This window comes from Macrobrachium nipponense, chromosome 22, assembly GCF_015104395.2.
Source record: "Macrobrachium nipponense isolate FS-2020 chromosome 22, ASM1510439v2, whole genome shotgun sequence".
In the NCBI taxonomy this organism is placed as follows: domain Eukaryota; kingdom Metazoa; phylum Arthropoda; class Malacostraca; order Decapoda; family Palaemonidae; genus Macrobrachium; species Macrobrachium nipponense.
Genome location: NC_087213.1, coordinates 27,788,561 through 27,807,124, shown reverse-complemented (window position 1 = coordinate 27,807,124; position 18,564 = coordinate 27,788,561). Strand labels below are relative to the sequence as shown.

The window sequence follows — 18,564 nt, the reverse complement described above, 5'->3', positions numbered from 1 at the left end:
GTAATGTTACCCAACCACCGAAACACATTTGTAGCCGTCGATCAGCATAAGTCTTTTCCTTTGTTTGTTTAATTTAGATTATCATCAAGCTGGATATTTGTATTCTCCAGGAATAGTTCTTGAATGTATCACCATTCAATTAGGCCTAATACTTTTGCATATTATGTTTTACTTACGGGGCTTATGCTATGCACAAGTCATCGGTTAATAATTGCCTTAAGTAATCATGTTTTAACATCCTTTCTTTAGGCCAAGCTTTTGTTTAGATTTTGTTTACCAGCCATAGGCCATTAGCAAGACACCGGTAAATAATTATCTTGAAATAATTCTCGAATGTTATTCCATTCTTGTATCTTATAACCTTTGCATTTATTATTGACTTACCGAGATTAGGCTATGTTCAAGTCATTGGTTAACAATTACCTTTAAGATTAATTCATGAAGATTGCATCATTCCCTTAGGTTATACCTTGTGTTTGGGATTTTGTTTACCAGCCATAGGCTATTATAGTTGCAAACTGCTGGTAAATATAGATACCTTAAAGTAATTTGTGAATGTTAAGACATTCTTTTAGGCCAACATACTTGACGCCAATTCTCTCTTATTACTCCTCCTATCTTTGTCATTTGCTCCCATGCCTCGCTCCATTGCTTCCATTCCATGCCTTTGCCAGCATTTTATTTCGATTATCATGAATTATCATTGTAACAGTGAAGTGTTGTGCAGTGGAGGCGGCAGCTACTTGTCCCTCAATTCTCCTAGACAAAGGTCACTGTCCCGCTCACACACACCTGGGAGGAAACATATAGGAAGATCCTAGGGAGGTCAGGGGTTACAGACAGGCAGTCGCTACCTCAGTCAAACCTGTCGTTGGTCCTAGGTTATTGACAGACAGCCGCTGAAAAGGCGTCTTTCTGAATGTGTCAGAGGGGGTGACTATCTGGCCCCTCAGATCTCCTAGACTTAAAGTCACTGTACTGTTCCTCCGCACTGAGGAGAAGACATACTGGTAATCGAAGGGAGTCTGAGGGGGTTGCCCTGGTTTGTTGCCCCCTCAGTCGAACCTGTAGCTTTTCCCAGGTATCAGCAGACAGCCATTGAAAAGGTGTCTTGGTGGATGTGTTGTGAGGAGGGATTTTTCCCCTTCGGTCGAATCTGCCATGAGTGCATAGGTTTCAACCATCCTATTCCAGTGGTTCGTCACCTAATAGATCGCGTTGTTGATGGGATTTTTTGGTCTCTTGACCTCTGAAGAGGTATTCTTCAGTTGATGAAGCCTCGCACTCTTGCAGTCTTGCTTGTCCAACTCCTCACAGTCGATGTTTGACTCGCAACTCAGCTGGTCCAACTTTGTCGAATTTTGACTCTAGATTCAGCTGATTCAACTGAGTTGATGTTCGACTTGCGACTCAGCTGATACAACTCTGTCGATTTTCACTCACAACTCAGCTGACTTGACTGAAGGGAATCCGATGGGAGTTTTTCCCCCTCAGTCGAACTGGTGACTGGTGCTCAGTAGTCACTGAATTAAAGAAAGGTTACTTATTTTACAATGCTCTTACAGGTGGAAATACCGACTTGTCGTCTGCAGAAGAAGAAGTGAATTAGAACTCTACTCCTGCGTTGGTATATATGAGCCTTCTCAGTATACTTTTATCCTAGACACTAATGAGAATAGTACCGATTCTCATGATGAGCACCAGGTATTGGTGCCTAGCCACTTGAATCTCTCTCGTATCGGGTGTATTTTGTCATGCACAAGTTCCCTCTGCCTCTTCGCCTTCTGAGGCATCTACTTCCTTGCTTCAGCTCGCTTGCTGTTTTCCACGCCTCACCTAACACCAGCTGTTGATAGTCTGGCGCTTCCTATTGGACACCTGACGACACAGTCTCCTTGTTCATCTTTGTCGACACTAGATGATCTTTTGTTAGCCACCACTTGAACAGGACATCACGAGAGTCGAGGAAGAGGTTCTTTATTTAGTCCTCAGTGGGAAGTTTTGATCACGAAGACAGATGCATGGCGAGAAGTGGCAAGTTCTCGCCATCTTTTAGCACAGTCAAGTCTACTCTGTTCTCTCTCTCATTCCTGCTATCAAACCAGTTGTGGGAAGAGAATGCTCCGTTTGGTGGGTGAAAACCTCTGCTCTCCCTTCAGGAAGCGTGTTTTTCGCTTAGGCGAATACGTTTTCAGAGTCTTTGGATTGCTATCATCACAGCAAGTTGATGATCATGTGCGTTATTCCCGCTCTCGCTAGTTCTGAGAAAAGTGGACAAGAACAGTAATCCTGAATAAGAGGAAATCTACGGATTACTCTCCCCAGAGTTTGGTTGCGAGAGCCTATGTTCTTGGTTCGATCCTAGGATCTTTCCAGTTAGTGTGGGAACAACCAGTTCGGTTTGAACTAGTTGGCTTTGGGTCCAGTTATTGCCATAGAATCTTTCCTTCACCTTCGCTTCATTAGAGAATGAAGGAGGTCTGCTTCCAGTCCTTATTCTTTATCTCTTTGAAGTGAAGAAGAATTATGCTGATGCTTGGTCGACAGGAGGCTACGAATATTCGTACTTGTGTATTCTCAGGACATGCATCTGTTGTCAGTTGTAACGTTCGAGTAATAGGCGCATGCCTGTAAGTTTATTCCTCTGGTGTGTGACCAAGACGAATAGTACCTTCTCTTAATTTCCTGAAACTCAGGACAGCCTTCTGGGCCTTCTAAGAGTTGCCGATTTTTATTTTGATTTTAGTGTTGTTTTGGCAACAACACCACAAAACTGGAATTATCACCGAGCGATGGGGTTTCTTTCCCTCTTGTTGTAGTTAACATGTAAGTGCTCGAGGGTATCTGTCATGCACTTGATGGCTTTACAAGAAAAATCCATTCCAAGGCAGAATGTGCTACCAGGCAACTCAGCCTAGAGTCATGTGAGGAGCAGTGACTGCCTTCTCACTTAGTGTTTGTTCAAATTAGTATCGTTTCTCAGCTGTCGAGGTTTAACTGCTAAATTGGATCTCTGCCCGGCCATCACAGACTTAAGTGTCTGGTTGGCTTTGGATTCTTGCTTATGGTTCCTATTTTGTACTCCACATTTGCCATTGCAAGAATCATCAGACAGAGATATGTCTCTTTAAACTCATTATCATCTTTCTGTTTACCCCATGGTACAACAGAAGTCCGTAAGTCTCCTTCATCACAATTGATCCATAGGCCACTGCGATGATTCAGAGTGATTCCTCAGACAAACAGTGGTTTTTTTTGTCTACCATATTCTTTTTCTAATTCGTAAAGTGTTCAATTACTAGTTGTTCACCCCGAATTGGAGTGATGTTGGAAGAACCTGTCTCTTCCTCTGTCTAAACGTGTTGTCTTCTGGTTTATATGGACTTCATGTTTAAAACACACTCATTGCTGTGGAGTGTTTTTTGGCCTTCTTTGAAGAACAGCCTGTACTTCCTTAGTTTTCAGGCGTTATTTGCTCTTTACACCCATTCTGCCATTGAACTACCGGAGGCGTGAGGGATCTGTGCTTATCATATGATTTATGTAGGTTTAAAAAGTGTCAAATTTTTTCAGTACCTCGTGACCATTTTAGTGACTGGCATAGCATCATGGAAGGAAGCATAGGATGTTCTCCTATTATTATCTCTTCACCTTTCAGTAAAGTGCTGAGTTTGGAGAGCCAGGGGGTACTGTGTACCTGGAGCACCCCCCACTCTCAGTGGATTAGTCTTGACTTTATTACAGTGTAGGTGTCAGTGTATTCTGGTTGTTTTAGTGCTGCGCCCAGAGCAAGGGTGGGCACCTATCATACTTTACTAACCAAAGGAGCATTCTCCTCGCTGCAAAGTTTCCCCTAAGTAGGAGGCGACCCTTGGCTCTACCCCCATGCCACTACAAGTTTAGACGAGCGCCAACCAGAGGCAGTAGCTATTCATCTGCATAGCTCTCTTAACTGATAGGAATGACAAGCATTGTTTTTTTTTTTTTTAATGCTAGCGACCTTTCTATTTCGAATTCATTACATAACATAATGCTTTGCAGTATGTCCATGATCCCACTTCCTTTCAATGTGGAATCAGTTATATAATTACTGGGTCTCATATACAAAAATGATATTTTTATAATGAAATAAGGTTTTGTATATACTTACCCAGTAATTATATGATTGGAGCCCACCTGCCTCCCCTCTTATGGACATTATGCATGAAACAGAATGAAGTGCTTTGCTAAGTTGTTCCTAGTATTGCCCTTGGGGGACAGTACTGTATACTTAGTACCTACACACTGAGCTATCAAAGCGGTACTCGCAAAATTTGAATTAGACTGCCGTCCGTGGAAACTAATAGCTATATAATTACTGGGTAAGTATATACAAAACTTTATTTTCTTATGAAAATATAATTTTATCAAAAACGTGTAAGAAAAAAATCATAATTAAGACTAGCAATCCAGCTGCCTAATGCACTTCAACAACCCCTCCGCCCTATGTCTCTGACTACTCAGACATGCGTACACCATCTTGGCGGAGATTAGTGTTAAGGAAAAACCGTTATTTTAAAAATTCACCACACTGACAAACAAAGCCTTAAATTGTATATGTTTATAGAAAATTTTCTGCTCAGAATGACTTTTTCTTTCATTTCCCAAAATATTTGTATAAACTCGTTCTACATCCTGTATAGTAGTAGCATTTGCATCAAGAATTGCACTTTATGGCATTAGTATGTATGTATTATGTTAACTAAGAATAACTGCAGTGATTTAAGTTGAAAATTCATTCTTAAAAAAGAAAAAGAAATGTTCGTATGGATTCAAAGTCAGCAAATTTGCCATTTGAAAATTAACTCCCTTTACAGGGTCTATAAATAAAAAAATAGGCATGATGTTCTTTATTAAATACAAACCTGGCAATAGTTTGATTAGTACATATAGATTATTTAAGGAAAGCTTATGCAGCCCAAAGACTAGCTTGATATTACAGTATAAACCTAGTTACATTTATGGTTACTTAAGATTCTTAAACATTTGATAAACATGCCTTAAAGGCTTATATTTCACAAAATGCAGTTATGAGATATAAAGTGTAAAAGCATTAAAAAGATCCCATTACTGATATCCAGATGGTGTTTATTTGTGCAGCTCAAGGCCTATTTTTTGACAAATAGGAGTCTTGATATGTAAATTGTACAAGCAACAAAGACCCCATTCTGATAAATTAATCTCTAGGACCAAAGTACACTAATTTTTATGCACTTTTTAAAAGCTATGACAAATTATCTTTGATTCCAGAAAAATAGCATATTTTCTGTAAAATGCATGAGTCTGTTTCACTGGGTACTGTCCATCCTGCCTGAGATGTAATTAAGGGTTGGTTTTTCTCACAAAAGCTGTTTCCTTTTGCCTCAGCAAATTAAGTTGATGTTTCACTGAACAATCTTTCTCTAGGGGACCCAGAGTCACTGATGTGTTCTTTTGGAGGCTAATCTTAACTTTCATAAAATTAATTAATTTTTGATTAATTTTTGGTAAATTCTAATTATGAGAGTGGCAAATTTTCTTTTAATGTATCAGTTGTTGTGAACCTCAAAGGCATTTCTGTATTGAATTACTACTTACCTTATGTAGAGTGACTGATGCATTATGATAAAAATGAGTTATTTTGTGATTAAAAGTTTGATATATTTTAATAAAAACACAAAGGAAACTAAACTAGTTTACAGAGTCAAATGTAGGTTTTACTTTTGACTTGATTATTACTTGGTTGCTTGAAGTCTTTTTTTATGCTTTTTTCAGGTTGTTCAACAAAAACTATATAGGTTATCTCAAGACCTATCCCGCTTACAGCATCAGTATCAAGAAGTGTCTGCTCAAGGTTCTCCAGCTGCTGAGAGGATGCACAGTCACATGGAAACTTGGACAGCTGAACTTTTGTCTTTCAAAGCAGCAATATTTGAGCCAAACATGGCAGAAGCATTGTTACAGTTTTTGGCAGTGTCAGCAGAATGGCTGGTTCAAATTGCATTAATACCCCCTGATCAAAAGAGCCTTCCAACATCTTTACAGGCTGTTACATTGCCATTACCAGATGATGATAAAGTTCATTACTATCTCCAATGCATACCAGAATTTTTAGTAGAGACTTTAACTGAAACCATTAGTGCTGTAAGGAGATTTAATACTGCTCTACTTGATTCCAGTGGAGCCTCACAAGTTCTTCCTCATTTCATGTCCTTTATAATAGTATTCATGGGCTCTCCCAATCGAATGAACAACCCCCACTTACGGGCTCATCTTGCAGAGTGTTTAGAGACTTTACTCCCAGATCGTGGGAGCACTGGAGGATTGTTTACTGGCTATCGTGAACAGATCTTATTTAATCATCCTGCCTCAGGTCATATTGTTGAAGCTCTCATTCATGTCTTTGTCAGCATAGAGATGACTGGACAAAGTGTGGCCTTTGAAGAAAAATTTAACTACCGAAGACCTATGTAAGTTTTTGTGTTATATATTAAACAGGAAATAATGAGTTACATTACCTATTTGATTTGGCAGTAAAATTAAGTGAAGTTTGACTGTCAACCATTTTCACTAAACAATAATAATGCTTGAATATAAATGAAGTTAGTGAATTATATAGAGAAATGCAAACAGTATATGTGATATATGACCTCCATTTATGGTTTTGCATATTGGGAGGATTCCTTTTTACAGCATAATCTTAGCAAAGTGTAATGCTCTCCTTGGTTTTGCTGATTGTGCCCTACCATATATTTTGAGAAATTTTGGTGGCCTTGCTATGCCACAATGTTGCCCTATTATTGACTGAATGATTCCACTCCAGAAAATATCAACCAATTAAAACATCAGTTTTTGTTTTGGCTTTGAAAGGATAAGTGTAATCTTTGGGTGGGTAAAAGTAGAAACCAAGTGGGACTTTTTTTTTTTTTTGCAATTTTTCTCTGCTGTTTGGACCTGAACTATATCTTTTGCAGACATCAGGAATGTTTTGCTTTTGTAAAATATACCTTGTATAGGAAAATTATTTTAAGTAAAGCATTGCATAACCATAATTCAGTCAAAAGTGTTGAGTTTACCAAGATACAGTATTGACAAAATAGATTTGCAAGGTTGTTGGTGAGAATGGGACATTTTGTATTATTTGTCAGTGTTTAGTCTAAATGTACTAGTTAATAGGCATTCTCTGTTTCAGTAGATTTCTTAACTGTTTTTTTAATTGTTATTTAGTAATAGAAAATATTAGATTAGGTGAATTCAGTTGAAATTATTAATCTAGTTAATCAAAACTGTTTATTAGAAGGCTTTTTCCAAAACATTACAGAAACATTTTGGTTATTACCCTACTACAGAGCATGTGACATTTTGCATGAACCTAGACTATATGAATATTTGTATTTCATAATTCAAGTATATTGTAGGTTGTTATATTAGTATGAAAAAGATAAAAAATGTTTGCTATTTTCAGTGAACATTTGCTTTTACTTTTTTAAATTAAATTATTTAGCCACTTTCTCATGTTGAACATTTGCTTTTAAGATAATGTTTAGAATTATATCGACAAGCTCAAAGGATTAACTTTCTAATTATAATTAATTTTATACCTCTAACAAATTGTAGGTATCTGTCTGAACATATATATTATCAGTATTTGCCATCATGGCTGCATTCTGTATATACATTTTATTACAACTTAAATTTTATGGTAGTATGTAATAGTTAATCCTGCACATATTAATTCTATGAATTGATTACTAATACACACTGTAATGTAGAGATGTTGAGAAAATTAGGCTTCAGAAAATCCTTACAGCATCTGTTTTAGAATAACAAGTGGTGTTTGTTCATTGTGTTGGTTTTTTGACAATTCCTATTGTTATTCTGAATTAATAATGAGCATAATTTTTGCAAAGGATAGACAGTATATAACATAAATACCAGTTAAATGTGAATATTTACACATTAGATTCTTCTGAGCTTAAACATTTAAGTGTCATTTCCTTGCACTAGTCATCGAGGTAAAAGCTGTACTATATTTGTTATTCAGAATATGCTATTCCAGCACAATACCCATATTTTCATATAGGTCTAGTTTGCTGTATAATCAATGCAGTGAGCCTTTGGAGTTTCTATGGCATTTATCAAGCAATGTCAGCTCCTCTTATTTCACACTGAAAATCCTTCACCAGCTAACCATGAAAAGCTGTTGCATTCATCATACTATCAAACTTTCGTTGAAGTTATGGTGATATCTTCATTAAAAGTTTGATTGTTTACACAAAATAATTTGTTGGTGGAGCTCTGTTATGGCAGGATTTTTTTTCTTTTATTTTGCAAATACTTCTTCCTGTATTGAGGAAGTTGTTTGTAGTTTAGGCTAACTATGGGTGTTTCTTCCATACTCTGAACTGTATTTTGTATTTGCAAGAATAGTTATAGTCTTGTATTTTGTAAATCCTTTACATATCTAATTTTATTTGTTTTCATTTGAACAATGATTGAAGCCAACATCCTCGTTATATATTGCATTATATTCTTCTTTACTTCAGGTACGAAGTCATGAAATACCTTTGGGAATCACCTAGGCACAAGAAGAGTTTCAAACTTTTAGCTGGTCAAGCTCTAGCAAGCATGGAATCAGCTAAACCACCTCTTTTCCTTCGCTTCATCAATCTTCTTATAAATGATGCTATTTTCCTTCTGGATGAAGGGTTGTCTTATATGTCACAGTTGCGAGAAAGTCAGATTGAAAGGTAAATTACTGTATCCAGTCTATTTATATCAGTATTGTGTTGCTGAATGTATTTTGTGCATAAATTTAAAGATGAGTTTTAGTATGATGAATACACTGAGAAAATATTTAAAGATGAGTTCTAGTATGATGAATACACTGAGAAAATATTTATCTTCCAGAGATAATGGAACTTGGACATCTTTGCCAGCACAGCAGCGGGCTGAGAGAGAACAGAGTTTCCAACAAACATCTGCATTGGCACGTTTCCACAACATGCTTGGGTCAAGTACAATTCAGACACTAAGTATGCTTACAAAAGAGGTATGTCATAATGTTTTTTGTAAGGTTAGTCAGCCTTCTCTGGAAGAGGCTTTTTGGATTGAGCTGTAGGATTTAGAGACCACTTTCTTAATTAAAAACTTACCATAGATCCAAAATACAGTTGAGAGCTGTCTGTCTAGGAGCCCTGCCAGGGAACCTACTAAATCACTGAAGGTAAACTAAATAATGATTTGGTGTCATTTCAAGGCATATCTATTGTCTTTTTTTTTCTTTTTTTTATTTGTGGGCACTTGTCACTTTAAATCTTGTTGAGTTGTGCAAACCAAGCATTTCCTTTGTGGTTATAATTTTTATTAGTTTTCAGTGTGCCATAATGCATCTATTAACTGTTTCAAGGAAAAATTGATTAATTTATCTTTTAGGGTAGACTACTTACCTTGCTTCATGACTTACATTGAGCAACTGTGTAGCTCAGTGGTTTTGCCAGGACCTCACAGTGTCATAGTACTGAGTTCAAGTCCTGATCTTGGCTTGATAAATTTCGCTGGCAACATGATCTTACTGTCTCCGTGAGCTAAGGATTCCTATCTGCTGAATGATCACCAGCTACTTACTGGTTCTTCCTTGTCCAAGCTTGGATAGAGATGGCTCCAACCATTTTTGTATGTTCAGTCTTGAGAACATTCTTCCCTGGTATTGCTGCTCTTGAGTGTCCTTTAAAGTAATTGCCTGTATCAAAGCATTTATTATTGTTCATATTGTCTCAATTGGCTGGTTTACATGAAATTAATGAATGGATTGGGATGGAACTTGATATTCACTAAGTGACAGACCAGTGAATATGGTAGCTCTTTTTGGTTTTGACTGGTCTTCATGGTGTAACAGTCCTGAGTTCAAGGCCTGGTCATGTTATGACATTCACTAGCAAAACGCAGCCTTATAAACCCTGTGAGTAAGGGGTAGGGGAGTTTTGGTAAGACCATAGGTCTCCTTGCTGGGCATCAGCAGCCACTGCATGGTTCTCCATGGTCCTAGCTTGGGTTGGGAGGGGATTATGACCTATCATATGTATCTGGTTGGTCTGTAGGACATTAAATGCTAGTACAGTTGCCTGTCATTTGCCTTGCCACTCACAAGTGACCTTTAAACCTCCAGATGATGAAAGTTTGATGGATATGGATGAGAGTTTGGCAATTTTTGCCAAAGAAATCATGCCAATTTATTTTTTATACAGTCCAAAAGTTTGTCATTAGAGGGAGTTATCAGACAAATACTTATACCAGATGTAATCAAGATCAGTTCTAGAAATGTTTTGATAAAAAAATGACTATAGTACATAAAAACGTGGGTGACATGTATTAATTTTTTCCCCATGATACTCAGATGAGAATACAGCATTGCTCTGAAGATAGATGATACGGTTGTGGTATTATATTGTACTGTTTAAGAACCAAGTCTGATAATAATTGTGAGTACCTGCAGCTTGAATAGAAAGAAAGACTAAACTACTAGAATAATTACAAATAGAGATATACCACTAGCAGATACAGCAAAGACATATGATGATTATGTAAGGTCTGTAGTACTCTGTAGTTGAAAAATGGGAAAAAATAAGAAAGTGGAATTAATTTTGTAAAGTAGGACTGAGAAAATTAATTCATTGCCAGAATACAGTGGGGAGATCATGAGAATAGGGAGTGGTCAGATGTGGTTAACAGCAGACGGAAAATAGATCGAGATGGTTTAGATGCTTGATGAGAAAGGATGAGAAACAGTTAGTCAGAAAAACAGTAGATAAGGATGTATGCCTGTAAGAAGGCACAGGAAATAATTGAAAACGGGTTTCATGCAAGTCAAAGGAGAGAGAATGATGATTCATTTAATATCCAATTCCAGGAAGGGAGAGGCTGACATAAAATCATTTACTATGTTTTAATTGGAGTTTTGTTTCCAGGTTCTTATAGTACATACTGTCCTAAATGATTTGTTCTTAAATGAGAGGTGATAGGTTGGAAACAGGCCATTGATTCCATTATTCTTTTCTTCATCATAAGTAACCTTTAGACTGGGATCAGAGGTGTTTAATAGTCTTGTCTCGATTGATTTCTTTGTGTAAACTGGTTTCAGAATTCATAAGATAATTGTCTTGACAGAAACACTTATTTGAATAATACATGTATTGTTGGGTATAGTATCTAGAAATAAAACTATTCCCTTGTTGAATAAATGCTAAAATAGTACAGTGACAATTACAAATTAATGGTTAGCCAATCATGAAATCCTACGAATATAACATAAACAAGAAATACTGCACTTCATGGTTGTCAAATTTTGAAATGGTTACAAGAGCTTCAGAGTATTAGATGAGAATTTCCTAAGACTAATTACATATTGAAATAGTGGACGTATGATGTAAAATAGGGCTGGAGTTTGTAAGGTGTCTTGATTATTATAGTTAATCTGGAACTTGGGAATGATACAATCTTTTCAGATTCCTCAGTTTTTCACTCATGGCACACTAGTGGACAGAATTGCTGCAATGTTGAATTACTTTTTATCTACATTAGTAGGCCATAAGCAACGCAACTTAAAGGTAAACCTGTTTGTTGTATTACCATTTGTTCTTTCTTTTCACAAATTACAATATATCTGTATGCAATGAAACACTTTTGCATCAAAACTATGTAGCTCAAGGTTTTTTGTTGGTTGCAAACAATTTTTGTTTAATATCCATGAACATTCAGCTTTTTATTTAAGTAAAAATATAATTTTTCTCAGCTAACATTATGCTGTACTTATCTGCTTCCTTTTGAATATTCTGTAGGTCCGTGACATGGAGAAGTACGAGTTCAGACCAGCTGAAATAGTATCTGACATTTGTACCATCTATACTCATCTTTATAGTGATGAAGCATTTTGTAGTTCTGTTTCTGCAGATGGAAGATCATACACTCCACAGCTATTCTCCCAGGCTCATGATGTATTAGGTGTGTTTACTTGACCTTTATTAATTTAATAATAATAATAATAATAATAATAATAATAATAATAATATTATTATGGTTTCATTTTTCGTATTGCACTTCCTACATATGGGAGAGATGTTATTTCCGTCTATCGTTCAAAGTACGATAGACGGAAATAACATCTCTCCCATATGTAGGAAGTGCAATACGAAAAATGAAACCATAAACCACATAGCAAGTGAATGCCCGGCACTTGCACAGAACCAGTACAAAAAGAGGCATGATTCAGTGGCAAAAGCCCTCCACTGGAGCCTGTGCAAGAAACATCAGCTATTTAAGTAAAAATATAATTTTTCTCAGCTAAACATTATGCTGTACTTATCTGCTTCCTTTTGAATATTCTGTAGGTCCGTGACATGGAGAAGTACGAGTTCAGACCAGCTGAAATAGTATCTGACATTTGTACCATCTATACTCATCTTTATAGTGATGAAGCATTTTGTAGTTCTGTTTCTGCAGATGGAAGATCATACACTCCACAGCTATTCTCCCAGGCTCATGATGTATTAGGTGTGTTTACTTGACCTTTATTAATTTAATAATAATAATAATAATAATAATAATAATAATAATAATAATAATAATAATAATAATAATAATAATAATAATAATAATAATAATAATAATACATAAATATACATACATATATCCTAACTAAAAAAAAGTAGACGTTGCTACCTGTTAGTAAAAAAAAAAGAAGGATATTTATAATTCACTCTATGAAGCACTGCTTTATTTTATTCTTGCTGATGAGTGATACTATCAGTCACAGTTATTTACACTTTCAAATATTGCCTTTTTATGGTGTGAAGTTTTCATATTGATGTCATAATAAGTCTAGCTCCAGTGATTAGAGACAAGTAGATACACAGTAAAATCCCAGTTATATAATTTTTGTCTTACAACCTAACCCGTAAGCTTGTAGTAAAAATTAAATTAAATACCATTTATCAAAGAAGTAAAATTGGTGCTCAAATTACTTGTACTACTGAGTTTTGTTACTCCCTTTCTATCTATTTGCCTGCTTCCTGTGCACAGTGTATTTCATGTCGGTACAAACCAACTTATTAGACATATACTGTACATAAAAAGTAGATATTATTCTCCCTAAGTGTCCAAGGATATCAAAGGAGGTTAAGCACAGAATGTACATTCTTGTAAGTAGACCTTATTTTATGCAATAGTCATGGTAAATACAATATTGTTATTAACACAATTCAGGATATCAAGAGCTTTATAAGATCAATGCCTCCATTAAAGAACCAAAGTTGTATGTACAGGATTTCAGGATCTATGATTCAAAACGAATTTGAGAAACAAGAATTATGTATGGAATTGTGAGAATACAGTCTGTGTCACAATTATTGCCCAGAAGGATGTGAAAAGGGTGGCTACAAATTTGTATAGAAGGACTGCAGACTTAATGTCAGTGGTGCAAAAAAAAAGCAAAGAATAAGTCACCCAATTTGAGGTACCACAGTTTGGTTAGACTATTTGTGGCTGCCCTAATATTTAGGCTTGTTTTTCTCTCTTAGTCAAGTTAACTTTTTATATAGAGCGAGACGATTGAAGTACTGAAAATGGTGTGTGAAAATTATATTATTGATATATTCAGAATATGAATAGGTGAAAAGTTATCATGTAATTTATAGTCCCTCGTTGTAAAAGTTGGTTATGTGCTCGACTATCAATCTCAGGGTCCAGATTCGATTCCCCACTCTGCTATCGCAGAATTAGAGAAATTTATTTCTGGTTATAGAAACTGAACCAGTTAGTTCCTAGGCACATAAAAATAACTAATCCTTCAGACCAGCCCTAGGAGAGCTGTTAATCAGCTCAGTGGTCTGGTAAAACTAAGATATACTTAATTTATCAAGTTATCCAAATAATAAATTTATTATGAAAATTTATTGTATAGATATTATGTCTTGCAAGATTATGACCTGCAAGTTTTCCATCTCAGTAAATGTTGTGGTGTTAAAGAATAACATGTTACTTTATGATACATAACCTGTTGACCTTTATCCATGGAATTCATAACAATTTGTTCGGCCATAACAGTGAGTATTAAAGAGAAAGTTGTATTAAAATGTATTTTACCTATTCACTTATAACTACATATTTTTTATCTTGTTCTTACAATACCCAGTACGCATCAAACGAGGAGTTCTAGCAGAGGAAATAGAAGCAGTTGCCTTAAAGGTTGAAGAAGCTGGGAAGGTACGTGCTGAGGAAGATGATTTAGCTGCCAGCGCTCCAGATGAGTTTTTAGATCCTATTATGTCTCATCTTATGAATGACCCAGTCATACTTCCATCTTCAAAGGTATGTCATGTTTATAGTGAATCCTCCAAATTATTAATCATTGGTAAAACTTTTAGATATTAAGATTTACCTGTTACAATACCAAAGTGTTGTTATATGTCCCTCAACCGGATACTATAGACAAACCTTTCATAGCATGTAGCATCAGTGACTTGTTTTTATTGTAGGAGACTTATTAAGGCTGAGACTCTCATCCAGAGTAATTACACATTTTCTTTGCTCATCTTTTGTTTGTTAAAGTTCTTTTGACTTTAGTTTTTAATCAATTCACTCTTACTTGCTAATAATATAAAATCTTCATGGACAGTTCAGGGATTTTACCTCCGAATAAAAAATATATTAAATAACCAAGACCTCTCTTCTTATGTGCTGTATTTCGCTGTAAGTTTTAATGAAAATCTTATATGCAGTTAAATTCTGTAATAAAGTACAAAAAAGTAATGTATAAACTCATGCAAATATGTATAATGTATGAAAAAAGTAATGTATACACCTCATGCACATACATACTATTTGCATTTCTCTGCTGATTTAATATTGAGCAGGTAGATACTGTTTTTTACTATATTATCATACAGTATCTCCAAATTAAAATTCTAAGATACATTCCAAATCTTTGTGTGTGTGTCTAGCACTTATTGAAGGTATATTACACAAATATTTTTATTTGTTTGGCATGGCCATGAATGGTAAATGCATAATGCTCTATAATTACAGTAGATTACCACAATTATATTAATCACATTTTATTAAGGGACGGTTATCAAAACTTTGAATACAAAAAATGCAATGCAAAAGTGAAAAAGGGAATAAACATACAACAGACATTCATTCAGTTGCTTCCAGAAACTTCAAGTTACATGTAATTATCACAGGAACATATGGCAAGGTCTGGAGAACTAACCGATTGCATATGCTGATGATGCTACCCTTCTAGCTGTTGTTCCTTCTTTGCCTCTTAGGTTTTTGGTTGCAGAATCCTTGAATAGAGATTTGGCATGTATTTATGAATGGAGTAGGCTTTGGGGCATGAAACTTAACCCTTCTAAAACTTGAAGTATGATAGTTTGTTTGTTAGAACACTCTTGACTTTGCAATGTGATTTACATGTAAATGGTATGGTTTTAAGTGTTTTTTTATTTTAGGTGTAATTTTGTAAAAGAAATTGACTTGAAACTGTAATAATTCATGTGTTTTTCGACAAGTTGGTGTCCTTTGAAATCCTTTAGTATTTTAACTCTTCTTCCTTGTTTGGAGTAGTTCTCTACTGTAGCCTTCTATTGTTGACTTATGACATAGACATTTAGTGACCACATTTTGTTGCATAAAATGTACTACAACCGACATCCTCTGCACTCTTCTTTACCTGGCCTAGCTGGTTTTCCTCACAACATGAGGCAGGCTGCTGCTGCAAATAGTATCATTGTCTAGCATCAAGTTTAATACTACATTACTCAAACCTGTTAGCCTGTTAGTTTTATCTTGGCTACTACTAAATGTGAAATAGTTTGCTTGTGCAGTTGTGGAATTTTCTGATCTCCAAATACTAAGCGAGGAGCAGATTCATTCCTGCTCTCTGCTGACAAATGAATTTCATATGATCGGTTTGATTTTTTATTCCCCTATATTTATTTATCTATCACATTTTCCTGTAATTTGTCTCTCTCTGTACAGGCTGATTTCCCTTTAGAGCCCTCTTGGGTTTATAGTCTGTTGACTGTCAATAAGGGTTTTCAACTAAAGATTCAGACAGAAAGAAAGGCAAGATTAAACAGATGTTAGCCTTTCGGGAAACTTTCCTTATTCTGGATCCCAGTGATGCAGACATGGAAATATTCTCAACTTTTTCGGGGTGTGGTGAATGTTACCCACTATTTTATTAGCCCCTTCCCATCAGAACAAGCCCTTTTATGAGGGACCCAGGATAACTGCAGGGGATCTTGTGCATATCTGAAATGGTCTCTTTTTTTAAAGAATTTTTTTTATTTCGTACCCTGGTCTTCTTACCCTGCAATAATAATGTACACACTCTTACAAGACAGTTCTTCCTGTTATTGTTGAAATATGATTTATCCAGTTGGTGAATGGATGCAAATCTACCTTTCTGCATCTTTTAAGGTTGCAGCATAGTATATTTGCTTACCTTCCCAGATCTGCATTTTTTAAGGTTGCAGCATTGTATATGTACTTGCTTACCTTCCCAGACTTTATCTTGCTTTGCAAAAATGGAACTAATTTCAGTGTGAGTTTTGTTTTTTACCATATCCACAACAGAGATGTAGCTCTTTAGACCATGAAAGGTTTGGGTCAAATTTCATGTAATATATGTATACAGTCATCTTCCTCAGGTGACTACTGTGCATTTCAGGGACTGTGAGTCATCGTTTTTCTCAAATATCTTTCAAACTAATTATTTGATCAAAATGATACTTTGTGTTTGTGTACAAGACACGTCCTGCTAATTTTTGGTAATATAGTCTTTGTCAAGTGGTGTTAGTTAAGACGTTTACTCTTGACTTACATCATGTTGTCAATCATTGCCAGCCAATGCTTTTAAACGTCCCTTATCCCCATCCTGTTCCTCCCTCCCTTCCTCTCCCTTTCCCTCCTCATCCCTCCCTCAACCCACCTTCCCGTCTTGGCCGCCCACATTCTTGCCTGTTATATTATATATTATGCTGGATGCAATAAATATGTTGGATTTTGCAAATTCTCTGTTAATTTAATTAGTGCTAGTATATGTTCTTGAATTATATAAATGGAAGCAGGCTAAAGAGCGTATGACCGTCGGCTGTTCATCAAGGTCTGCTCACTTCCCCCAAATCCCCAAGTAGGTGGAGATTTATTACATCAGCAGACGAAGTGCCGTAAAGGAAAAACAAAGAAAATGGGTATAATTTGGGGGAAACTACTATCACTATCATAATATCATTGCATGTGTGTTTCTCTATTCATATCACACTACAATTTTGTAATGGGTTGAGCTTCATGCATCATGAATTATATTACTTATCATCATTAATGTAATGTGATGCACTATATTCATATACTGTACATACCTGTTTTTGAGACAGGTTCCAAATTTTACTTGTATTTCTTACAATTGAGACAGTCATTTATGAAGACTGCCTAAGTGTTACCTATTAATAACCCTATTTTAAGGCATTCAACATACAGGGTTTTTGTTATGAAGAAGGTATCCAGTTTTTGCCATATTCATAATCAGTTAAGAAATGAATTTTCTTGTCTTTCGCAGGTTTGTATCTTTATTTTGCAGAATCTGCAAACTGTCATAATTGAGGAGTTGCTCGATTTTTATTTTTTGATGGCAACAGACCAAATATGCTTGTGATATATGTTTATCAAAGGAACTATGTGTCATCACTAATAAACTCTGAATATACTTGTTCCTTGTGAATTTGATTGATTTCGAATTGAGTATACAAAAATGAAAATTAATGTGTTGTTTCAAGTGATATTTTGTTTAATCTGAAGCGTGTGCACACACAAACATTCATATATACTGCAAGGGTTAAATATAGACAGAGTAATAGATAATATGATAATAACATGATAGAGATATAGATACATTGATTGACTGATTGACCAACATGCGTGTGCTTTTTGCGTGAGTGTTATGAAGATTCACTTACCTATTGTGATTGATCCTTATTTTGTTGTCAGCTTTCTCCATTTTCTATATGGTTAGGAGTCTTATTGCAAATGCATTTCTGCAATGATGCAAAGTAACAAGGCAGCCATGACAGCATTGAAAAATCCTTCTCCATCAATGACAGTGAATACTTATTGCGATTGCTCCAGCTGATAAACAACCCCTTATCATTACGGTATTACCCGACATGCCGAGGATATTATAAACAAATACGCTGGGGAAAAATTAACCTTTGTTATGGTCATTACATCAAACCTCGCCATCCTTTTCATTCTCTGCTGGTATTGAAAAATATCAGGGAAAATAGTATTATAGGGGGAGAAATGAGAAACATGGCAATAAAGAAAGTGAGAGAAATGGAGGGAGGGAGTGGCAAGGAGTGGGGGGATTGCAGGCGTCCGAATCTGTAAATGACTCCTGCTGACTCATACGACTTTGCCCTTCACAGTCAAGAGTAATTCCTTAACTAACACCACTTGACAATGCATTATATTGCCAAACATTAGGGC

The 18,564-nt window shown here is 35.8% G+C and overlaps 1 protein-coding gene across 1 annotated transcript in view; it reads left to right on the top strand.

Moving 5' to 3' along the window:
- Window positions 1-18,564, top strand: part of LOC135198559 (ubiquitin conjugation factor E4 A-like) — a 65,431-nt gene that overhangs the window by 28,779 nt on the left and 18,088 nt on the right. Inside the window, exons 8-13 of the mRNA XM_064226257.1 lie at window positions 5,794-6,488; window positions 8,565-8,768; window positions 8,929-9,070; window positions 11,523-11,624; window positions 11,856-12,018; window positions 14,207-14,382. Of these exons, the coding sequence (XP_064082327.1) occupies window positions 5,794-6,488; window positions 8,565-8,768; window positions 8,929-9,070; window positions 11,523-11,624; window positions 11,856-12,018; window positions 14,207-14,382 (1,482 nt within the window). The remainder of the gene's footprint in view (window positions 1-5,793; window positions 6,489-8,564; window positions 8,769-8,928; window positions 9,071-11,522; window positions 11,625-11,855; window positions 12,019-14,206; window positions 14,383-18,564) is intronic.